This window comes from Nothoprocta perdicaria, unplaced genomic scaffold, assembly GCF_003342845.1.
Source record: "Nothoprocta perdicaria isolate Ctin4 unplaced genomic scaffold, notPer1 scaffold_117, whole genome shotgun sequence".
NCBI classification, from domain to species: Eukaryota; Metazoa; Chordata; class Aves; order Tinamiformes; family Tinamidae; genus Nothoprocta; species Nothoprocta perdicaria.
In genome coordinates, this window is record NW_020454283.1 from 614,014 (window position 1) to 639,022 (window position 25,009).

General features: G+C 46.7%; 1 protein-coding gene across 1 annotated transcript in view; it reads left to right on the top strand.

Moving 5' to 3' along the window:
- The window catches only part of CASZ1 (castor zinc finger 1), a 157,661-nt gene extending 132,959 nt beyond the window's left edge, over positions 1-24,702 (top strand). The window contains exons 9-20 of the mRNA XM_026053553.1: positions 181-1,049; positions 2,731-2,872; positions 4,055-4,118; positions 6,686-6,846; positions 10,256-10,378; positions 10,762-11,094; positions 12,291-12,489; positions 13,008-13,179; positions 16,162-16,310; positions 18,130-18,364; positions 19,793-20,086; positions 23,441-24,702. Of these exons, the coding sequence (XP_025909338.1) occupies positions 181-1,049; positions 2,731-2,872; positions 4,055-4,118; positions 6,686-6,846; positions 10,256-10,378; positions 10,762-11,094; positions 12,291-12,489; positions 13,008-13,179; positions 16,162-16,310; positions 18,130-18,364; positions 19,793-20,086; positions 23,441-24,690 (3,991 nt within the window). The 3' untranslated portion in view covers positions 24,691-24,702. The remainder of the gene's footprint in view (positions 1-180; positions 1,050-2,730; positions 2,873-4,054; positions 4,119-6,685; positions 6,847-10,255; positions 10,379-10,761; positions 11,095-12,290; positions 12,490-13,007; positions 13,180-16,161; positions 16,311-18,129; positions 18,365-19,792; positions 20,087-23,440) is intronic.
- Positions 24,703-25,009: the final 307 nt, after the last annotated feature.

A 25,009-nucleotide genomic window follows, 5' to 3' on the forward strand; every position in this document is an offset into this window, starting at 1 on the left:
CCCTGGCCCAAGGCAGGTCTAGGGCAAGGACCTAGATAAGGGTCCTCGAGCCCATGGCCACCAGGRCCACTCTCTCCTCATGGCCACAGCCCTTACCCCAGAGGGAGGCAGGTGACAGCAATTGCATTGTGCTCCTAGCTCTCACTGCCAACCATCCTCCTCTCCTCGATGCCCTTGCAGGCGACCTGGGTGTACATTCACCTTCAAGAACAAGTGTGACATTGAGAAGCACAAGAGCTACCACATCAAAGATGATGCCTATGCCAAGGATGGCTTCAAGAAGTTCTACAAGTATGAAGAATGCAAGTATGAGGGCTGTGTCTACAGCAAGGCCACCAACCACTTCCATTGCATAAGGGCAGGCTGTGGCTTCACCTTCACCTCCACCAGCCAGATGACCTCCCATAAACGCAAGCATGAGCGCCGTCACATCCGGAGCTCAGGAGTGCTCGGCCTGCCTGCCTCTCTCCTGGGATCCAAGGATAACGAGCAAGAGGAGTCCAGTAACGATGACCTCATTGACTTCTCCGCCATGAGCTCGAAGAACTCTAGTCTGAGTGCCTCCCCGACCAGTCAGCAGTCTTCCGTTTCTCTCATCGTCCCAGCTGCACCCTCCTCTGCTGCGGAGCTTGTCTCCTCCCAGGGCAGCAAGCCTGCCAACAGCATGACACCAGCCACCAAGATCTCTGGCCTGCTCTCCCAGGCTCTTCCCAGCAATATACCCTTGGCCCTGGCACTCTCCAACTCGGCACTTCCCGGAACAGCCGGCTCCTTTTTCCCCATCATCCCCAGCCGGGTCTCTACACCWCTTCCTGCCAGCTCAGCTAATCTGATGACTCCTGGTTCTTCTGGCACAAATCCATCATCATCTGCTCCTGCAGATTCCGCATCCCAGACCATCTCAGGATCTGGTGACCCAGCAGCTACTACTTCTCCAGCTCCAGCAGCATCTATAATGGAAAGAATCTCTGCCAGCAAGGGATTGATCTCTCCTATGATGGCAAGGTTGGCAGCAGCTGCCCTCAAGCCCTCTGTGGCACTTGAAGCAGGTGAGTTACCCTCATWGGTTGTGCTGGCAGTGGGAGGAACCGAAACACTGATGATTTGAAGAAGAACAAAAGTTATTTGTTTTTTCCATGAGATTGAAGGAGGGGAAGGGATAATAAAGGAACTTAAATGGGAGAATTAATTTGGTCATGGCCAGAACCCTTGAAGAGGGCAGTCTTGACATGCTGTCCTGTGGAACCTGGCGTTTTTCATGTAACTAGGGGAGAGGCACAAAGCTTGCTGCTGTACCACAAATGGAGTRGGCTCCTGAAACCAGGTCCTTTCAGACCTGAAGGAGTAGTGCTGCTCTGCGCATCACCTGCTTTGCCGTAGCCTGAAAATGAAGCAGCACTGCATTAAAAAAGGAGCTGGAGAAGAGCTTGGGCCAGTCCGTGCAGGCTGAGCRGCAGCCCAAGCCCTCTTCTGCAGGCCCTCCTGAGTTTGGGCAGTGCCTCTGCCTCTCCTCATCTCGGGTGCTCGTTCCCTGCTGCAGCTGTGTCATGCCAGCTGAGTTTTGGGAGGCACATTCCAGAAAATGCTGCAGCCCGTCAAGTGCTGTCCTCCCGCTGTGCCTTAGTCCCTCACTCCCTTCGCTCCTTCTTTTCCATTTCCCTTTCTCTGCTCTGGGGGAGGGCAGCACTTTTCCCATGGAAGTGGCCTGCAGCTCCCGGCGGCTGCCCAGGTTCCTCCCGCCGGAGAGGGAGCAGCACCGAGGATCTCACTGAAGAGGGAGGGGAACTTTCACATACTTTTAAAATTATTCTTTGAAAAATTGTTTCCTAAAGCAGAGAAAGGTCATTGAGGGAACTATTTTCCTTTATTTTTTAATAAAATGCCACTTGCTGTCTGTGAAGCAGCTCGCCGTCAGCTGTACTGCCTGAGGGTAAATTAATATTTTAGTCACTTGGGGATTGTGGAAAAAAGCTCTGCAGACATGTTCCCGTCAGCAACTTTTTTCCCCCTCCTTTTTTCTTTGCTTTTCCTCTTAATTTTTTCCCCTTAATTTGTTCTTCCCCATTTTCTTTTTCTTTTCTCTCCCATCTTTAATTTTCATTTCTGTGCCATGCGTTTGGCATGAATTTTTTTTTTTCTCCCCCAAAAAGGAGGGGGGAAAAAAATATAAAAAAGGCCCCTTTTGTGGGAACAAGGTGATGTCCGAGCCGACCCGCTTGGCTGTCACCTTGGGCGGCCCGGCCGGGCGGCTGCTGCTGCGGGGCAGGCGCGGTGGCCGCGCCGTCGCTACGGCAACGCGGGCCTGGCGCTGCGCAAGGGCCGTCGCGAGCTGCCACGTTGCCTCAGCATTAACAGAGTCTTTAATAAACGCCTAAGAGGCAGCCCCGCAAATTAGTTGTGACAGTTGGTGCAGAGAAGCAGGTCTCCCCCACGCTCCTTCCGCCCTGCTCCTTTAAAGGGCCCATAGCCTGGACAACTTTGACATAATTCTGCAATAATTATCACTTGAAGAATTTCCACGCTGGGGTGGACGTCAGAACCCATCATGTCAGCCTGGCAATAAATGCTGACCAGCAGTCCTGGCACTTCCCTCCCCCCACACTTTTTCTGTGCTTTTTCCACTTAGGCAGTGGCAATAGTCATTTAACTTTTCTGTTTGCCGTTGTAACCTCATTTTATACCTCTATTTGTCATGTAATTTTTGTATTTCGTTTTGTCTTTCTCAAGCAGGGAATGGACAACCAACAACTCCCGGACGGTTCAATCCAGTTCAGGTGAAGCAGGAGCCTGCAGAAACCATGGGATCATCATCTGCTGCCACTCAGGACTCCTTGCAGGAGCACAGCTTGGACCTGAGCGTCAAGGATCACGGGTGAGAGAAGCGAGCAGGCAGACACGTTCAGTTCTTTGCAGCTTGGAGCTCCAAGAATTTTCTCTATGTGTAACCTGAGAGGACACGACATTTTCATCAAAGTCAGTCTCACAGTGGCTGAGCTAGATAACGCCGAGCAGGAGGCAAGGAGGCTCCTCCACCTCCCTGCCGGGGTGTGTTCTCCAGCAGGTTTTGGGGGCACCTAAACAGCTACTCACTTTGTAACAGAAGCCCCACCTGTCCCCCTCTGTGCCACTGGCAAACCCTCTTGTTTCAGATGGATCTTCCTGCTCTTGGCATCACCAGTTGATTGAAACTGCTCTGTTGTCACACTTTGCCATKCTGATAGCAAGAGTGTTTGCACTGGTACAACAAGGCATCGAATCAGATCTGAGAGAGGCACCTTCCAGGAGAAACTGCTTGTCCTAAACACCTGCTTGCCTTGCTGTCTCTGGCCTGGGTCTAGCATGCCCATAGCTGTGGTTATGTATTATTGTGCCAACGTGAATGCATCATCTGGCCTCCTTGTCCAGCATTTCTGCTGAGMATAGAAGTATTTGGGGTATTTTCCCGTGCAGAAAAGCTGCAGCTGGGATGGACAGTAGAGATAACTGAGCCTCGTTGTTTCTGACTCTTTTAAATTCTCCACACGTTATTTAGCCAAGCCTTAGTTAAGCACCTCAGCACTTGTAGTCAACTGGAACTACTGCTGATGTAGGTGAAACACTGTGGTTGCTTTCAGCATGTTCAGCTCCRACTCTGGTAAAACCGGAGCTGTGAACTTAGTTGCCTTGTCTTCTCCTCTGTTGCGGAGAGGGCCGGTGCCTCCAGCATCATCCCGTTTTTGGTGTGTTTTTGCAACCTTCCAGCAGGCTGAAAGACTGAAGCATGGGGTGGGCTGAGTGTTAGCTTATAAGAAAGTGTCGTGTGGACACTGGCAAAAGAGGTCTGAACTGTTGAAATGCTGGAGGAACCTAATTCTAGAAACTTGTGACCTTCTTCCTCTCCATCGTGGCTGTTACAAGTAAGAGTTTGTCCGGCCCCTGGGGTGGGTGGGCATCATTCTCCTCCTCTGAATGCAGCAGGTGAGGAGCGAGGCAGCTTGAAGGGAGAAGAATTAATCTCAGTGCTCACAGTCCCTGTGCACATCTTAACTAAACCCTGTTGGTTTGTGTGTTCCAGTAATGAATCAAATGGCCACACAGTCTCGGCAAATTCATCTCTTTTATCCTCGCTTATGAATAAGGTAAGAGCCATCCATCAAACGCCTTTCATTTCCCCCCACCAAGAGAAATTAAAGCCACGATGGCGGGGGGGGTTGGGGGGAGATGCGTTTGTTTTTTAATGTTTCGCCTCTAATAAGATGAGTTTGTACCATTTAAATTTTGAGACCATTTTTCATCGGATATAATTTCAGAGCCACTGCTTACGAATTAATTTAATGAACTGGCTGAAGAAATATATTGCAGCCTCTGACACCTTTTTTTTTCCTTTTTTTTTTTTTTTTTAAAATCCTTTCTAGACAGAGGAAGGTTCTGAATTTTTTTTTATTCATTTTTATTTCTAGTACCTGGCAACTTCTCCCTTACTCTCTTTTTACAGTTACTCATTTTATTTATTTACTTCAAATCATTTTCTCTCAGTGAGGAGGGAGAAAGGMATCATTTGTTTTTATGAAAGAGAGAATAAAAAAAGATTGAAGTTTTGAGCCAAAATCATCTATTTCTGCCTTTCCATTTTGAATAATGGTGTCCAGCAGAGCACGCTTTGCCATATTCTAGAATATTTATTTTAAATAATGCATAGTTTCTTTTTCCTTACTTTTTTCCTTAAATTATGCATCATCTCAGATATATTTTCCCCTTTCACGTGATAAATTCTGCTGTAGCAAGATTAATTTTGTTGTTGTATACAACTGCATTAGGAAGCAGGGCATGCTTTGAGCCATGCTCTAACATTTTACTGTGATAGGTTTTAGAGGCATAACCATTGCCATCCCCTTGGCTCTGGGCATTATATGCACCAAGGCCATATAACCCTCAAAAGGGCAAAGTGGCTTTTTCTTGTATTCACTCACCTCCTTTCTCTTTCATTTCATCACTCTTTTTTTCTGCCTTAATTTCTCTTTTTACCCTTACGCTACTTTCCTCCTCCAGTTGCTCTCTTGTTACACTGGGGTTCTGGTACTTCTTTTTAAACTTACTTTCTTCTTCATTCCTACATACTGTCTCTATAGGGCTTTCATGTATGCAGCTTTTTCTGTAGTGAGTAAATATACTTAATCTGTTCTCTGAGTTTCTAAGTGCTTTTGAAGGCCCTCGGCCTTAGGAAGATATTTCAATAGATACTTCACTTGAAAATATTCAGTACTAAATGAGATTGAAGCGTATGCTTAGAAATAAGCATTTGTCTGTGTGCAACTTTGCACAAAGAAGATTCTTTATATTGTGCAGAATAAGTGTAGCGCAGCTATAAAATAATCTGCAGGTTTGTTCCTTTTCTTTTTGGTAGGAACAGGATGAAATAGTGACATAAAGCAGCGAAGGAGAGAGGCTGTTCCAAGAGGAAGGCTTGCAGAACCGAGCTCCATGTGCTCATCGTGCTTACTTTTCTCCCTTACTACCCAGGATTTCTGCTCATAGTGAAATGCTTCCGTGACATTATTTGTCTGTGGGGAAAAAAAAAAGAAAAACAAAAGCAAAACCCTTTAGAGAAATGGGAAGCCCAGCACCAAAGGAAAAAGATGAGCTCAATTTCTGACTCTATCCATAAAGAGCTGCAGTCTCCACGTAGCAGCAGGGGCTTTACCTTCAGGGGGCATTAAGAGAGCCTCGAATAACCAGGGTTCCTGTAGCGCTGCACAGCTTATTTAGGGGGGCTGTCAGGCTTAATTAGCTGATATTTATAAAGGTTTTGAGATCCTCAAGTGGGTGGAGTTTATAATGCAAGTATTGGGCCCAATCCTGCATTTTATTCATGCCCTGAATTTTACTGGTGTTACTAGAGGTAATTGAGAGCAGTAAAGCTGGAATGGGCCTGGGGAATTGTGCATTTATTATGGAAGAAAATTTTGTCTCTAAGCACTCTTAAGTAACTTCCTTTTTCTATCTATCCTACACATCCTGCGCCTGAACCTCTAAATCTTCTGTGTGTAGAATCTGTTGGAAGCCTTTCACACAGGGGAATCTGTGAGTCCAAGTCCTGTTTTGTGGACTGTACATTAGCATAGAAAGTAAAATAATTCATGTAATGAAGTTGTATGAATTTTCCATGGACTTAAGTGGAGCCAAAATTTTGCCCAAGTAGAATTTTTTACCTTTTTTTTTTCCTCTCCAAAAAGCACACCCTRTAGTCATTTAAAGGAGGCATTCTTCTGTCTAGGACAAGATGATTCTACATTAACCAGAATTTTCCAGTTCTACTGCTGTCTCTGTACTGAGAGATAAGCATTTTGTAGGCGCTGCGTAGGGTTATTATTGTGCTAGCCTGCACAGGAGTCTGTTCACCTTTTCCATGTTCAAATAGGGCACGTCTTCCTTCATCTCAGTTTTATTTTTAAAGCAGCCATTGTGCTTCATTACTTTACAAAAGAACCATGAATGTTATTAGATGGACAACTGAGACTTTTTTGATAGGAGAAGGGTGCAGAAGACATCGGTGTTGCTAAGCTGTGCTGATGCAGTAGGCAGCCTGGGCAGGTGAATTGTCTTCTCTTGTGATGTTCAAAGGCAACAGCTCTCCGTGGGACAGCCGTGGGGGTACCCAGCCTGGCAGTGTGCTGTGCTTCATGCCGTGTCCCTGTTCTTGTTCCAGATGTCCAAGACCAGTGCCAGCCTTGGCAACCTGCTGAACTTGAAGACTGAAGGAGAGGGCAGCCAAGCTGCAACGGGGGAGCCCACGCAGTACTTGGGCAAGGCAGTGAAGGCCCTTGTTCAGGAGAAACTCTCCGAGCCGTGGAAGATGTACCTGCGCCGGTAAGGAAGGCTTGGCACTGGCAATAGGGGACATGAGTGGCACTGCAAAGTGTCTAGCTCGTGTAGTTCACTTTTGAATGCTGAGTTGTCTTGAATTTAAAGGCCTAATTTGTGATCACCTTCTGGAGGGCATTTAGTCTTCTCAGTGGTAACTGGCTGCAGTGGGTGTCAAGATTGTATAAGCAGTGACTGTGTAAGTGGAATTATTTTGCAAAGGGAATTAGGGCTGGACAGGAGCACATATCTTCACATTGGGCTGTTAGCATGCGTTTCACCTCAGGCTTCTCTTCCTTTCTCCAGTCTGCAAGTCCTGGGACCTCCTCTGTGCTCTGATGCCTTGTTAGACCATCTTTAGGTAYTACACACAGATCACAGAAGCCTTAAAATGATTACTGTGAATTTTCTTTAGTTGTAGGAGTAGGCTACAGAAACCAAATAGGGAGTACAAGGGATATGGGAACTGCCTGGTTTCTACTGCAAGAACCAATGTTTTTATTATAGACAAGGAGGCTTGAAAGGAAAATGGAACAGATACAAAACTCACCCACACACAGACACATGCACATACGTGCCCAGGCAGCCACATGCTYTGAGCGTACACAGATACACCCAGGCAGCCACGGACGGGTTTGTGCTCTGACACAGATAGTTGCCTGCATGTGCCTGTGGACATGTTGTAAATCACAGACTTTGACAATGGAAAAGACTGGAAGGTCTTCTTGTCCATCTGCCCCTGGCCAACGCGAGATCCTTCCCTGCAGAATGTTTGCTAGCATTTCAGCCTAGTTTTAATTATGCCAAGCAGTGTGGCTTTTTTCTTGTATCTGGAAGCATTATTCTACCACATAATACATTTCACTGTCAGGATGCGTTTTTGGGGGGTTTTTGTTGTTTTTTTTGTTTTGTTTTTCTCCTGGTATGCTCCCTATCACTTCTCATAATTTCATCACTGTACTCCAAATGATACTCCCTTGAACCACAGCAAATAATTCCTCTCCTCGTTTGGAGTTCGCCCCTTCAAATAGTCATAGACTTCTAGCATATCATTTAACAAAGCTTATTTCCTTCTTTTAATCTGACTTTGCAAATTAGTCCCTTCAGCCTGCTGATCCTGTTGCTGTTGTCGTGGTTCTTACTCTGAATGTGTGCAGAACTGAACTCTTTATCACCGCACAAGCTTCAGGAAGCTTCTTGCCCCATATATGCAGGYTACAATTGTGTTGCCTTCTTCACAGCCATGCTATATTATGTGTATCTGTTGTTTTTACCATTCCCTGTTACATAGGATTGCTTGTAATGTTGCTCTCATCTCTCATGAGTTCTGTATACATAAATACTCCCTCCCACCCCCAGATTTATAAGCTCTTTTTTTTCCAGATAGGAATCTGTCCTTCTGAGCCTTCTCCCTTGCCTCGCAAAGCCCCTCTGTGTTATTTCTCTCCTCTTGCACTGGTGTTTCCAACTCCTCCCAGTTTAGTATCTTCTGTGAATTTCATTAACATGCTGTTTACTTCTTCTCCTAGATTGCTAATGAAGATGTTAAATAAGCTCAGACCTACCCAAAGTCATCCTTGCAGCATTCATGAGATGCCTCCTCTCAGCTCAGCACATCGCTATTTGTCATTAGCCTTTGTTTACGGTCCTTCAGCCAGTTTTCAATCCATGTAGTAGTATTCACATCCAAGCCAATTTGAATTAATTCTAAGCATATGCGAGACTGTATCAAAACGCTTTACTAAAATCCAAATATATTGCATCCCTTCATCCACTAATTTTGTAATTCTATCAAAAAAAGCAATTAAATTTGTCTGGAGAGATTTATTCTTTATAATCCTGATGCTGTTTATTGCTCGTGGTTCCTTTATCCGCTAGATGTTTAATGATTTTCTCCTCCCTCTTAATATTTGTTCCATTACTTTATTGGAAAGAGAAGTTAAGACTAGAGGTATGATAATTGCCAAAGATCACTACTCTTGTTCATTTTTCTTTTAAGGAATCATTATCTAGCTTAGTTTTGCCAGATTGCCAGTTTCCCTGTTTTCTTTGGCTTAAAAAAATAACAAATAGTAATGCAATCAGTTTCTAAGTTGATTTCCAGTGCACTTCTGGACACACATCATCCAGACTGGTTGTTCTRTGTATATTTGCATTTTCTAGACAGTCTTTATATGCTGTTTTGCGAGGTCTTCATTTCATCTCTCTTTTCTTTCTCCTTTTTTTTTTTTTCCGGCTGTGACTTCTATCCAAATCAGGTTTCAGAGGGGTGGCCCTTCTTGACTCATCACTTCTCTCCCATTTTTATCCGACCTTCTTTCTAAGTATAGTACCTCTTGTCCCTGATAAAACAAACACTTTAGCTTGCATTAACTTGATTTCTTATCTCTTCTCTTATCACACCCTTACTTTCTTTTATCTTCTCCTCACAAGCRTAACTGACTGCCTGTATTCTAGATCTGCTGGCCTTTCCCTTGCTCGGTACAACATCTTTTTCTTTTAACCTCAAATTGTTAAGAGGTCCCTCCTGGGACCACACAAGCTGCTGCCTGTTTCTTGCTTTCCTGCTCATCAGAGCAATTGTAGTCTGCTGCACCTTAATTATGCAAGATTCCCCAACTAGGGAGTTTTAAATCCTTCCTGCCACTGCTTTTTACGTGATATTTTGATTTGCTGTGATTCTGGAATTTCCTGGAATCCGTGCATTTGTGCAGCTTTTACTGAGCGTGGTGAATATGGTGAATCTCAGCAGTGATTTTTTGGCTTCTTGACTGCTTCCTCTGAGATGGCAAGAGGCACAGCACAGATGGCTTTTGCTCGGGTGTCTGCATAGCAGCTTTGTTCCTTCTGTACTTCAGGAACTGTGCTTTTCTCTCTTTATGTATATTTAGGCACTTGTTGCCTTATAGGAGATACCCATAAGGTCTCTCCCATGTATGTGGTGTCATGTGGTTTCAAGCAGAGAGGAGAAATAGSGAATCTAGATTCCCTAGAACCCATGTTTTTCCCTTCTTTTTTACTACTTCTAGTAAGTTCAAGCAGAGAAATGGACCATCAATATTTCAGCAATGTGCCGTTGGTCTGGATTTCTCTTAAGTTACTAACCTGTGATTGTTTCCCCACTCTAATAGGCATTGAAGAATGCTACTCTTCTTCCTATTTTTGCTTTAGAGTACTTCTAAATTTTGTGCCCACTGAAGTTTCTCAGTCTATTTCAGCTAGAGAGACTTTAAGTTCTTATTCTGCATGTTCAGCCCCATGTAACTTGATGCAGAAGTACTGCTGGTACAGCAAGGACAGTGACCTGATGAGAAACCAGGCTGGTAGCAGAACTGAAAAGAAAAAGAAACAAAACCACAGGGCGTATGTCTCTTCCAGGATTTCTGTAAAATGCCTGCTTGTCTTATTTGGTCAGGTTTGGCACCAAGGATTTCTGTGATGCGCAGTGCGACTTTCTCCATAAGGTGCATTTCCACTGCGTCGTGGAGGAATGCGGTGCCCTCTTCAGCACCTTGGATGGAGCCATCAAGCACGCCAAGTAAGAGGGCTTTAGTCTTGGGAAGCCTAGAGGGAACTCGTAAAATACACCTAGTGCAAGGGCCTTACCGAGCAGTCCTCTTTAGGAGTGGGAAGGTATGCGGTCACAAGAGCAGCACTGTGGGCATCCTGTGTAAATGTGCCCAGCTGCACTTTTTTCAGAACACGGTGCTCCTCTTTAATTTTTATTGACAATAAATGTGTTCAGTATGTGACAGATTTGGCTTGATTGAGAAGAGTGCGTTTGTGTTTTCACAAAGTGCTGCAGGGTCCTTTTTAGGATTTAGTGTGGGATAAGTCGAGTTCAGATTGCTGCCATGACGCTTAATCAAACTTTATGCAGTGGTCAAGAATTCATGTCGGAATTACCCACTCTTTTTGCAGTTTTCATTTCCGGACTGAGGGTGGAACTGTGAAAAGTAGCTCCGAGTCTCCCTTCCCAACTACTGCTGAGGCTAAGGCTTCATTAGCCCCATCGTCACCATCTGCGACTTCTGCCACCATGGCGAGTGCTCCTGCCCTGGACGTGCCCACCCAGAGCCCGGCTGTGCCCTCAGCCCCGACACTGCTCGCTTGGAAGCAGCTGGCTTCGACCATACCCCAGATGCCTCAGATCCCAGCAGCGGTGCCTAGCCTGGCAACTTCACCCTTGGCAACAACTTCCCTGGAGAATGCCAAGCCTCAGGTCAAACCCGGATTTCTCCAGTTCCAGGAGAAGTAAGTTGTTGTAGATGCTTGCTTGTCCCCTTGGCCCCACTGCCTTTGCTCTCAGAGGTTATTGGTGTATCTGTACCCACCCAGCCCACAGGTGCTCTGGTCTTTATCTTGTGGAAAAGTTCATTTTAGAAATCTCTAAAAAGGATCTTCAGTACATCTGTGATTACTTTCAGATACAGGTTTCAAGGAGAAAGACACATATCACTGGAATTTTTTATACCTCTTGAGAGGTGAACAGAAAAACATCCATCTTTGCAGTATTTGTGAGGTTAAAAGAGTAGGGAGGCAGCAGAGCATCTTTGAGGTTTTCGGTGTGAAGCCTGACAACCACATCCAGATCTTGCTTGAGAATGTTTTTCTTTCAATGAAGACTTTTTGGGGAGAAGGATGGAGTCGGATAGTGAATTGGGAAGAAAGGTGCTTTATCTTAACAGAAATGTGTCTACCAGAAGCTTGAGAAATAAGGAGCAAGTGTCTGTCACTTTAGATTTGTTAGCACTTTGCTGTCCAGCTGAACTTTTGTGCACATGTAACGAGTTTCCCGAAACTGTGTCCCCTATTCCTAGCATTAGTTTACGTAGTAATTCTCAAGGGAGGTGCCTGACAGAAGGTAAGGCAACCTTTTGTAGAGCTCTGCTGTGAAATTCTGTTAAAACATTTAAGATGTTTCAGAATGCTGCTGTGATGTTGGAAACTGGTTTCCAGGGTACAGATGGACAGAAAAAGACACAGAAGTTAGTGGTTTGCCCAAGGCCACGGGAGTTCAGGCTCAGGGAAGGCCCTACAGCCTAGTTAYTGGGGCTGGTGGAACATATCTCTGTGGGTCATAATTTCTGCGTATTAGAGTGAGTGTGCCCAAGAGCTCGATTTCCGTTGCTAATCCACTGATGTGAGTACAAGCAGCACCTATGCAGAGCTGAAGAGCTCTTCAGTCTGAAATACAGCCCTCAAAGACTACAGGTCCCACCATGCATTGCTATGTCTTAATAACCTTAATGAAGAAAGTGCATTGCTTGCTGGCATTGTCATAGTGCCTGCCAGCGTCAATTTTAGTAAAGAGGAAGGTGGCTGTGGGCAATCTGTAGGCCATGTTTGGAGCAGAGGCTTCAGCTGGGCTCCCCTTGAGTTAAATGTTGGCAAAGAAACAAATGTGTGAAATGAGTGAAGGTGGTGATTAGATGTTGGATGTATTCCAGTGATCCCTGCCTGGCAACGGACTGCAAGTACGCCAACAAATTCCACTTCCACTGTCTCTTTGGGAACTGCAAGTATGTGTGCAAAACCTCTGGCAAAGCAGAATCCCACTGCCTGGACCACATCAACCCCAACAATAATTTGGTGAATGTGCGAGACCAGTTTGCTTACTACTCCCTGCAGTGTCTCTGTCCAAACCAGGTAAGAGTAATTCACGAAGTGGTGGCCTTGCTTGCATATGTGTTTTGGAGAAGAAAATTAGGAAGTAACTAGTGGACTGTTACTGGCACAAGGCTGAGAGTTCATCCCTGGTCTAACCACTGAATCGGAGAGAGCTCTCRATTACTTTGTCTAGTAAAACATTTGTCTGACAAATGGAAAAGACTACTGCTTTACATAGGTATGCCCTGGATGAAGTGAACAAGGGAACAAATGGGATAAGGGACGTGATGATATCTCGGATGAATATGGGGGGAAGTGATGGACTTTCTACTGTGGTTTAGGATAGTTCAGTGTAGAATAGACAACAGAGCAATACAGAATACCCACCAGGCAACAGATCTGCATTGTGCCGTGCGGAAGGTGAAGTGGATGCGATGCAGAAATCAGTGCAGGCCTGCCTAGCCCTGTGGCAGAGGAAGAGCATTAGGAGCAGGCAAACGAGAAKGCTTTTGTTTGCAGAATGCTTCATGGAACCTGTGTGCTTGCTCCCCMCTTAGCACTGTGAATTCAGGATGCGAGGACATTACCATTGTCTTCGTCCTGGCTGCTACTTCGTGACTAACATCACCACCAAGCTGCCCTGGCACGTGAAGAAGCATGAGAAGGCAGAGAGAAGAGCAGCCAATGGCTTCAAGTACTTCACCAAGCGAGAAGAATGTGGTAGACTTGGTGAGTCTCTTCCTTCCCCCATCATCCTTCTCGTTTCATCTTTCTTATGACCGGGCTGAGATCACCAGTAGTGAGCCTGCTAGTTATGGTAGAAATGTATTTGGTCATTAAATCACACAGCAAGAAATAGAACAAAACAGCAATCTGYTGCTAGTCTACCTGGGATGAAGAATAAGGGTTCCTGTTTTCCCAAACAGGGCCAAGTTAAATGGAAGAAGGCTGTAGCAGTTTTGTGTGTGTATTTGTTGGAAGATAAAAATTCCCCTTTGTGTTTTTCCTTTTAATCGTAGTGTCAAAGGCCTTTTTTGTACTTTGCAGTCTTTTGTGGCTTCTGCTTGTCTTGGGCAGAGTTGAAGAGTGCTCTTAGGAGTAAGAAAAGCGTAAGCGAAATGTCTGTTCTGATGAGTCTCTTTTGTGTAAGGAGGAGTCCTCCTGCATCAGTTTCCAGTAGCTGTTCAACCTCATTCCAGGCAGCTTCAAATGAAGCTTTTTTTTTTTTTAATTTTTCATTTTTTGATGTTGCCAGGGTTGCATATTGAAAGCCAAAGGGTAAATACTCTGTCCAAAGATAGAGATACAGGGAGGAGTGTTCAATAAACTTCTTTTTCTTCCTACCCATTCTCCACAGCCACTTTTTAGCAGCAAGAAAACGCAAGACCAGAGAAATACAGTGTCATTCCTTTATGCCAACCTCCTCCCAGAGCCTGGCCTGAAGTGCGAGCTAGCACTCAGACTAGGACATGTCGTTTGCCTAAACTATTAGGAGAGCTGTGGCTCCAATGGAATCCAAGGCCTACTGATGTAAAAACTGGTAAAACAAATGCTTAAGAGCAGAAAGCAGAACAAATTACCAGCGCGGTAGCCTTAGAGCTTAAAGTGAAATGTTCTGAACTGGGGAGGGGTCCCTAGGGCTGACAAAGCTCCATCCTGGACTGCCCTGTGATTCACCAGCCCTTTGTGTTTTGGCTCAGTCTTCCCTGAGTGGGTCAGCCCTGGCTCACAGGTTTAACCAGTTGGTTCAGAAAAATCCTGCTTTCCTTTTTGCCCATACTATTTCTTTCCCTTCCTGCTGCTTTTTTTCCCTCTAGAATTACAAGAAAATAGTTAACCAAAATAACCAAAGCCGCGCTTCTCCCTTGCACTTACGAATACATAGTTTATACCTGAATGGCAAATTGCTTGTGGTAACCAGGGCAATCAGTGTGAACACTCCCCAGCCAGTGCCTACCTAGCTCTCATTCCACATGTCAGTAGGTTGAGCGCAGTTGCTGTTATTTACCSAACTTTTGGTGTTTGAGGTGATAGCAGGAGCTAGACAAAGCAGGACAGTGATATGTGACACCGGGCTGCAGTGCTGCTGTAGCAACGGGCGAGCCTCCACCTGCCCTTTGCTGATAGTGTTTCAGTCCCGCCAGCACTGTTTGTTCTGCAGCCCGGAGCACAGCACATGGGGCTGGGGAGGGCAACCGAGGTGGGGCCGTGGGGGAGTGGAAAACCTAAACAAACACAAACTTGGCGTGCACATAAAACACTATCTCGCAGCTAATGATGGGCTGGGCAGTGCAGGAGCCGTTTGGCAGGGAGACGTCTCCAGAGCGTGCGTGTGTCAGCAGTGTTTATTTTGGGAGTGGAGGGGGTAACATGCATCCAGCAGGAGGTACCTATGCCTATAGCTTGGGCTTGCCGTGCATTTAATGTGCATTTAGCCAGGGCTCTGTATTTCCCCGGGTAGATACAGACCGGTATGCTAGGCTGCTGTAGCTGGCTGTGTTTGTGTAGGTGGCTATGCCTGGTTTTCTGTACATCTTTCTTCTTTGGGGTAAGGATGTAGATAGCAGGTGCAGAAGCACTGATCTGCTTTAGGATCTGAGACGGTTCGTGTGCATCCATCTGTAGGTATCTATATGTGTGCATACATGCATTTATATATAAAGATAGATGGACGTGTGTGCCTTTGTTTGTAGATAGATCCTACTGATAGATAAAGTACTAAAAAGTATGAGCAGCTGCCAGGCATGTCGGCAGTACATGCAGACCCCAAGTCATTGGTGGTGAACCTCAAAGCCTCCTCATGGGTTGCTTGCTCTGTTGCTGAACAAGCTTGGAGCTCTTCCAGCCCTTGGAGGACACGGACCAGCCTTCTGCTTGGACCTCTCCACTGCGCTGGCTCAGACCTGACTGTTCTTCCTTCCACATACATAGATAGTAAAAACTGGACCTGTCTGCAGCTCTGTTCCCTATATGACGGTATGGACAGGAGATGATGGACACTAGATACAGGAGCAGGATTGTTGATGTAGCCATGTTTTAATTGCAGTGAGCCCTTATTTATCAGCTATAGAATGTAGATTAAAAAAAAAAAAAAAAAAAAGACTGGCTGTGAGCAGAGACACAAACTCTTATGGCAGTAGCAACAAGGAGCAAAATGTGTCAATTACAGTGGCAGAACCTGTGTAAATTGTTCATTGTTTTTAGATTCCAATGCTACGTAGCAAATACAGAGTGGCAGCAAGCACTTCCTAGCTCCTTTCTATCTGCTTGGAGTGTATAAGCTGTCCTGCATTGAGCTTTTGAGGGACTGTACTGTCCTAAGAGTGCAGCTAAAGGCGGGGGGGGAAAGAAACTTTTTTCTAGCCTGACCCATCATAAACATGTATTTCTGAGACTGGATAACCTGAGGCACCACTAGTCATAATGGTACGATGAGGCATAATGGTAACTCTTAATCTTTCACAACAAAAGGAAGAGGGATGGGACTAGTTTGCAGCTCACGCCTACTTCTTGAATCCACGTATATTGCGGTCCCTCCTTGCAGTTTCTTAGCAGGTCAAAGAGGATGATTTCCATGTAGGMCTGTTCCTGCAGAACCCATGACCACTGTCAAGTGGCAGCAGCCTTGCCCTGCCTCCAGGGCATCTCCTGTTCATCCCTCCTTCCTTTCAAGACTTTCATGTGCTACATACATTCGTTTTGTGCTTGCAGGTTGCAAATATAACCAGGTGAACAGCCACTTCCACTGCATTCGAGAGGGCTGCCAGTTTTCTTTCCTGCTCAAGCACCAAATGACATCCCATGCCAGGAAGCACATGAGAAGGATGCTGGGGAAGAACTTCGACCGTGTTCCTACTCAGGTGACTCACTGGTTAAGCTGTAAAAGTACATGCAGTGATAGTTCTTTTGGTTGCCTTCTGCTGAACAGCATTAGACACTCGTACTCGATCACCTGGGCTCGCTCTAGCTGGTTTGGCTCCCATTATACTAGGAAAGATGACATAGACAGCAAAGCACTGCTCAGTCTGAGCAGCCTTTCCTGGTGAGCRGTAGAGAAAAACACACGAGAGGACTAACCCTGTCAGAAACTCATTTTTATGACCTGTGCTTCCTCCCTGCTCACTCAATATACAGCAGTTGGATTATTAAAATTAAAGTACTTAGGCCATGGAGGAATTGACCATTTTGGTTAAAGTAAACATATCCCGTTGCGCGCGCGCACACACACACACACACACACACACACAAATATTTGCTGCTGTCACCTAGAATGGAAGAAATACCAGCCTCAACATTTCTCTTGCTTGATTTGGAGTTGAGATAAATTGGGACTTTTTTGTTCTTTCTCAGAAAGTACCAGGGCTACATAGTTGCTTTATTTTTATAACRTAACTGAAAGCAACTGGCAGATGAGGCTTGGTTGTGTTTTGTGAGTAAATTGAAGAGTTTCATCTGCAGCACAGAGCTGCTGCTCGGAATGGTAGCAATCCTGCGACCTCTGTTTTTTCCTTCTAATTCCTTAGTTAAACTTCCCCATTGACCTGCAATATGAAACTAGTTTTATTTAACCCCTTGTGGCTGGCCTAGCCCTAGGGACATCTTTTAGTATATGAAAAACAAAAGCTGCAGAAGTAAGATGGGAATCCCCTTTCATTCTACCACATGGGAATGGGAGGTCCCTGCTGGTTGTCAGGTCTTTCAATAAGTTAATTGCTCGGGTTCACTGCTGTTGGATTTAATGAGTTTGCTTTGTGACATGCCAASGAATTGGTGTTACTGTTGTGGTAGCTTTAGCAGAGACTCAACAAATAGATTTGTCTCTGCTATACTGCTTTAAAGCAGTTTAAGACTGTTTAAGACTTCTGGTAAGTGTTGAGCTGAAGACCTTCCTCTCCATCCCTGGCCATTGTGTGTCACTGACAGCAGAGAGGTAGTTGTCATTGTCAAAGGAATCCGGGGAGCAAACGGTGCCAGTCTGCATCTGTTGCTGTGCTTAGTCCATTCAGCAGTCCAGCAAATAATACACGAGGCTGAAAGAACACGGCGGCACATGTGGCAAAGCGAACRTAATTGCTGTAGTGCCACTGCCTTTCTGTGTTTGAAGGACTAACCCCGGTTCTTCTCGCGCCTTGGCGGTCAGGAGGCACTTACCGTGGGCCTTCGTGTGGATCCTCCTTGGAGCTTAGCCCTGTTCCTAGCAGAGGAGACCGTGTAGGGCCAGGCCCCAGCAGCTGCCTGTGCGCAGAGCGTGGCTTTCAGGTGGCGTTCCTGTTGGGATGGAGCAGCAKGCAGGCACCGGGGCAGTCGTGCCAGTAGTTTTATTCCCAGTCTCTAAGTGCAGCAGGACCTGCACAGTAAAGCAGCAATGCCAAGATTAACACCTCCTGTTTTTGAATGCATCAGAATCCACACACCAGGATATTGGTGCCAAGATTAACACTCCCAGCCTCTGAGTGCATCACAATTCACATACCAGGATGCGCGTGCCAAGATTAACACTCTGAGCTCCCAGAGAAGCAAGATTCATGCTCCCAGCCTCAGTGCCATAGGTTCCACTTGCAGGCATGTTCCAGCTATCCCCCAAGAACAGAGGCACAGAAGAAAACGTGCAGACAGATGGTTTTGGTCTTGGCATCTTGCTTTTGGTGTGAAAGTCCCCGTCCTGTTTTCTTGCTGCAGGTTATTGGCCACACTCCAAGAAATGAAAATCTCCCCCATGTTGGCAGCATGGCACCCAGCCCAGCTTCATCAGGAACCCCAGCTTCCTTTCAGGGACCCCAGAGCATGATGGACACTGAAACAGATGAGTACATGGATTATACTGGCTGTAGCCCTGGAGGGATCTCCTCGGAATCTTCCAATATGGACCGCAGCTGCTCCAGCACTCCAGTGGGCAATGAGAGTACATCAGCAGGTAATAGAGAACRGAGGGGAAGTGGATTATCAGTTACATGTTCTCTTGAGAAAGAAACTCATAAGGAGAGGCTAAAGCGAACGGCACCTTGAAAATGTAAGCTGCACCAGTTCAGCTTCAGACGTAGTAGAGCCTTGTACTAACCCAGGTCCCAGCCGTTATTTGCAAGAGCTCCATCTCAATATATTCCTCAAGGGTCCACGAACCAATAGCATATCTTGCTTCCACCACTTAAAGAGAGGTTTTTAATCATGTATCTTGGGGTTGGATCTATTTGAATAACTGATCTTAAAAAAAAAAAAAAAAAAGAAAAGAAAAGAAAAAAAAAGGTGTGGAGCTTTTTTCCCTGGCATTTTCCTGGTATCCTTTTGCATTTCTTTGTGCTTCGTCTGAAGTCAGGCATTTTCCTGTATTCTTGAGATTTAGAAAGACTGTACAGTAGCAAATACACTACACAGGGCCAGCGAGAAACTACTACATCTTCAGAAAGCAACATGTGAAAGTTCACTGACCTCCTTTCCTCATACAAAAGACTCTAGCCTCTTGTGCCACTTTGTGCAGTGCTGCACGGAGGAGAGCTCCACCATCCCCCTCTTTCTGGCAGTCAGGTCTGTCGTCGTTTCCCGTTTGCAGGACCACTGCACAGTCATCTCCCTTGGCCCTGTGTTACAGTTAGCATCTCAGCAGCCAAATGTCCCTTCCGAGTTAGTTCTGTATCATCTAGTGGTGACCCAAGGATCTCTTGGCTGTCCTTCCCAGGGTGAGGTGTTGCTTTCTAGCAAGGCTGCCTCCATGAGTTTGCTTTAATTTCAGGTAGATTTTCCTACTTGTCCTTCCCACACCAAATCGATAAAGGTTATCATGTAAGATGTCTCCTTAGGCAACCTTCACATGAGCACTGCTGGATCATGACAGTGGTTCCCCCGTGGCCTTACATGCACAAAGAGTTTTTGGTGGGACGGCAGTTCCTGGGGCTCCCTGCACTGTCCGCACACCATCCACCCCGATTCCCAGCTCCGAGGGCACGTGCCCCACTGCTGTCCATGGCGCAGGGGGTCTCGTGTGCCCAGTGCCCCAGACCACCCTCCCAGCAATCAGTTGGTAAAAGCTGCACCACATCAGCGGGGCCCAAACAAGCAGGAGTTGCCGCGTGAGAGTTTGTAGCCCTTCCCTTGCACCACGAAGGCCCCTCCTCACTTTCTGCAGACACCCCTCCTCTTCCTGATGCTGTCAGTTCCTCACCTTCCATTTCCTCTCTGTTACAGTTCCGTTTCGTACATTTGTGAATGTATTTTCCATTTTCATCATATTGCTTCCGCTCTTGGGTTCTCATTTCAGTTCTTTTGTTTTTCTTTTTTGTTTGTTGTTTTTTTTTTCCTTTTTTTCTGCTTTTTTTTTGTGTTTTTTTTCTCTCTCCACATTCTCCAGGCTGCCTGGTTCCTTCTACTGCTCCCGCTGCTGCCGATGATGCTGCCCACACTGCACCGCAGCCTCAGCCACCACCTCTGCCTCCATCTTTCTCCCAAGCCCTGCTTAGGTCTCCCCTTCCCACCCTTCCCTATCTCTTCTCTCCATCTTGTCTCTCATACTCCCTGCTCAGTGCCACCCTGGGAGCCAGCAGGGCCATTGCCATGCCTGCCGCCAGCACCGCTGGGTTCTCGCCCATCATTGCCACTCCAACTCCAGTAAAAAGTGACGTTCCCTTAGTTCAGGATGCAGCAGGTAACAGCTCTTTGCTTTCTCTTAGTGTTCCTTGCCCACCTCCCCCTGACTCACCCTGCCCATGGTTGTCTCTGCTCCCTGCATTTCCTCTGGGCCAGTAAACAAAAGCCTGTGTCGCTCTGTGACTCATTTAACTTCATTCCGGGGCCCTCTGTGCCTACTGCATTTGACTACAGACACAGTAATACCAGCCGCTAACCCTATAGCTAAGGAAGGTAACCAAAAGCATAGCAAGTCACTGTGTAAAGTCAGAAAACTGCCCACCTACTGTAAATACTGTAATTACCCAACAATTCCAAACTATGACCAAAAAAAACCTAACAGTAAAATCTGTAGTTAACCTTCACTTTTAGCTTCTTTACACAGTGGGACACCAAGCAAACTCTTGCCCAGGTAGCCTTAATGGGACTTGGCCTTCAGGTTTAGATCTTCTAGGCTCCCGGGCTCAGTGCTAGCACAGTGCTGCCCACATCTTGGTGACAAAGTCCCCAGTTCCAGGATTTCTCCAGGTCCTTGTAGCTTCACTGCTTCCTGTAGCTTTAGAAAGCCATAAAAATCAGGGCTGCTTTCCCTGGCCCCAGTAACAGAGACAGGGCAGTCTGGTGTCACCGTGATGGCATCACCAGCCGTCCCAGCCTATTTCTCACACTCACTGTTAGTTGCATCTGCTCCCAGCTGCAGCAAATACATCTAGATATTTTAGTGCTAAGCTGCCATGTTTCCCATGTGTGACTAAGATCAGAGCTGTCTCAGGCTGGGGAGTCTCATTCCAGCTGGGAATGGTGCTTAGGGTGTGGCTCAGTTTTGGCCTCTTTTCCCAACTCCCAGCTCTTTTCTAGTTAATTAAGAGCATATTTATGCTTAAGATTCACATTTAGGAGGATTTTGGCAGCCTGTAAATGTCCCRCTCATTCTTCCTGCCAGTTTCAGTGTGTGCATATGTGGTAATGCACAAACCCGAGGTGAATGGTGAGGACTGTGGCTGGAGAACCAGCTCTCCTTGGAATTTCAGCGGTTTTTGTCATAGGGCTTGGCAGGAGTAGGACCCTTGCCCTGTTTAGAGGAGCGTGTTTCGGTGAGCCAAATAGGACACAAAAATTAGGCTTTGTTTTGCTTTTAAACCGATTTGCATGCAACCTGAAACACTTTTGTGCCATGCTTTCCTCTAATTATTTTCATTTAGGCTTCCTTTCTTTTACAACGGCTTCCTGAATTTTCACATCATTAGTAGTTGACAGGACAAGCTTAAGGCATGGACTTACTATTGAAATTTGCTTGGGATTAAATCTGTTGAGGCTGGCAATCTTCAACCGGCCGTTTAGGGACTGAGCATCGTCTAGTGGCTAAAGGAAGAGAAAAGGAGAGAGATTCCTCTTTCCTTTTTCATACCGTGCTCTGAAACTGCCTGTAGGAGAAAAGAAAATGGTTTAAGAAAACTTTTAAGCATGTGTATTTGAACTGWTGTAAAAGCCAGTGGATATTGTGGATATTGTGGATATTTAAAACACTTTAATTCCACTTACTCCCCATTTTTTTTTGTCTGGAGTCTTGTCTCTAACCTGCTGTTCTCCTACTGCTGTCTGAATGTAGACAAGATTTGCCTCCATACTAAAGAGACTTGATGGTTTGGCTGCAATAATTCTCTTTCTAGAAGGAGGGGTAAGAAATTGATCTTTGCCTGATAGCAGGCAGCGATGTCTAGGCAACAGCGCCCTTACTGCTTGGATGTAGGAAACTACATTTTACAACAGAATATGAAGGGCAGCAGACAGTAATTGGTCACAGATTCTAAAGCGAGGAGCTTGCTAATTTGAAGTCTGCAGTGATAGAAAGTTACTCCTTCCCTGATGCAGGTGAAATTGGCCTTAAGGCTGCTGTTGCCACCAGCTGCGCATCAGTAAGAAGGTCTCAGGGTGGATGYCCAAGCTTGCTGCCTTATTTGCAGTCCAAGCCAAACGGCTGTGTAACAAACGGGTGTGGAAAATAATGTGCWCTTCATTCACCCAGCACGCTGTGAAACCCACGTGAACCAAACACAGAGCCTGGGCCGCTGCTGCCCCTTCTGTAGACAGGCATCAGTTTAACTTTTGGAGGCTTCCCTGGGTAGTCACCACCTTGAAAGGTTGACATTTGAAGGGCCAGATATGGCAAAACTAGCATCCATCACCTTTAATACCTGCTTATCAGCCAGAAAAGATAATTCTACAACATTCAAACGAACAAATGACTGTTTCACTCTCCTAGACAAGGATGCAAGCTAGACTGGATTCTTGAGCCCCAGGCACTGCATGTCACAAATCATGCCTCCTTCTAAAAGGATGGCAGTTCCAGCATGAAGATGAAAAAAACAAACATTCTCCTTCTCCCTCCCCCCAGATGTTTTAGTTGCAAACTCTAATTTCCAGTTAAACTCACAGTTTCGCACTTGGCGATAAATTTTTCTTGCCTCCAGCCTTCTCTGGGCTGCATGTTGGTGCTGAAGGTTGTGGTTTGATTCTGGAAACAGCAAGCAGAGAAGAAACAAAGTTAATAGATGTAATAGGGTCAAGTCCTTGATGTCAGCTTGATCCTAGGGGATGTCAGCACTAGTCGATTATGCTGGCCCCGTGAACAAAACRGGAAAATAGATGAGGGCTCTTTATTTACTAGGGGCATTGTGTGATTTTTGAGACCCAAGGGAAAGCTGTAAAACTGGTATCTTGTCTCAGAGTTTGCTGGCTAGTGATGATGAGAATTAGCCCCATTGAACATCTGTCCATCTGTCTTTCTAAGTGCACTCATTGTAATATGTAGGCTCATTACAGTGAGGGATGTTCCAGTCTCCTGGCCAAAGTCCATCCCATTTCTATAAATCCCTCTCCACACACTTTAGTCGCGCATGGGGTCTTCCCTTCTCTTCTTGCCTGTCCTTGGCAGTTGTACTTATTTACTTTGTGCAGTTTATGAAGAGCGTGGGGAGGGGAAATCGGTGTCCACGTGGAGGTTTTAGAACACAAACGCCTTTGACACTTCCAATAAAACTGCAGTAAAACACCTTAGACCTTTCTTTAGAACAAGCCAGCTCCTCTGTGTGGAGAGCAGGAGTAGAGGTAARCTAGAAAAGGCTGTGTGAGACTTGCAGAGCAGAGAAGCAGTGGTTCCTCTTTGGACCCTATCAAGTGCACAAGCCTGAGCTGAGCGGCAGGGTGGCGGGTGCTCGGGCTGAGGGGGCGATGCCCGGGCAGCACGTGGGGTCGGGCTGCCCGGAGCGTGAGCCCCGGCAGCGGCCGCAGCGCCCCGGCCTTGCCGGGATGGTTACAGGACGTGAACAGCAGCCGGTCTGTCAGCAATAGCCCTCTCCCGTTTTCTCCTCAGGGAATACCATCACTATGCCAACTGCCTCAGGGGCCAAGAAGCGTTTCTGGATTATTGAGGACATGTCCCCATTTGGCAAGCGCCGTAAGACGGCGTCCTCGCGTAAGATGCTGGATGAAGGGATGATGCTGGAGGGATTCCGCCGCTATGATCTCTACGAGGACTGCAAGGACTCCAGCTGTCAATTCTCGCTCAAGGTTACCCACTACCACTGCACACGGGAGAATTGTGGCTACAAGTTCTGCGGCCGTACCCACATGTACAAGCACGCCCAGCACCACGACCGTGTCGACAACCTGGTGCTGGATGATTTCAAACGCTTCAAGTCTTCACTGAGCTGCAACTTCCCAGACTGTCAGTTCTCGGGCAATAGCACACACTTCCACTGTCTKCGCTGTGGCTTCCGCTGCACTGACAGCACCAAGGTGACAGCCCACCGTAAGCACCACGGCAAGCAGGACGTCATCAGCGCTGCTGGCTTCTGCCAGTTCAGCTCAAGCGTGGACTGTGAGGTGCCTGACTGCAAGTACAAACTCAAGTGCTCCCACTTCCACTGCACCTACCCTGGTTGCAAACACACAGTGGTGGGCATGTCTCAGATGGACTCACACAAGCGCAAACACGAGAAGCAGGAGCGGGGGGAGCTTCCTGCCATCTCTCCCGGTCCTGAGGGCCTCGCCCCCTCCGCTCTGGAGTATGACATCCAGAACTCTTCCATCAACCTGGACAGTTCCCTCAACCTCAGCACTGACAACAACAGCTCTCTCTTCTTCCTGCAGAATGCGGCGGGCGTGGGCCTCAACGATTCCCTGGACCTCAGCAAGAAGCAGTCCGAGGTTGCTGAAGGTCCATCACCAAGCAGAGCTGGGACTGCCTCTCAGGAGAGGGGGGCAGTGGCATCTGGCGCTGGTGATGTGGAGGATGAGGATGACTCTTCCCAAGAGGATGAGGAAGATGATGAGGAAGAGATGAATGAAGAAGAGGAGGAGGATGAAGAGGAGGAGGAGGAGGAGGATGACGATGAAGATGATGAAGAGGAAGACCTGAATACCGATTCTGAAGAATCACTGCCTGACCCTGAGGGCCTGGCCACTAAGGAAGATGGGGAAACAGAGGAGGCTGCTTCTTCCACAGACCATGGCGACGCTTCCAGGTCCCAGGGCGAGCCAGCCCCAGCTCTCACTCCGGCCTCTGTTTCCACTTCAGCCCCAGCTGCTGCCTCTACCCTCGCTCCAGCGGCGTCTCCTTAACCTTAGTGACAGCAGCAGCAGTAGTTTGGTTTTGCTCTTAAACAGAATTACTAAGAGGACCCCCCCATATGAGGCAAGAACAAAGATTGGGATGGCAAGTGAAAAAAAAAAAAAAAAACAAAAAAAAACTCCGTGCCACATGAGAGAGAGAGGAAGGAAGGAACCCCCGGCTCCACAGGCCCCATGAGAGACAGGTTCGCAGCAGAACTGGTGCTGCATCACTTCATTCTGCAGATCACAGAAAATCAGGGCAAGTCGCAGCAAAAAATTACCCTTTCCTACAGACACGAACCTTGAGGGTGTCGGCTGCTTTTCCTTG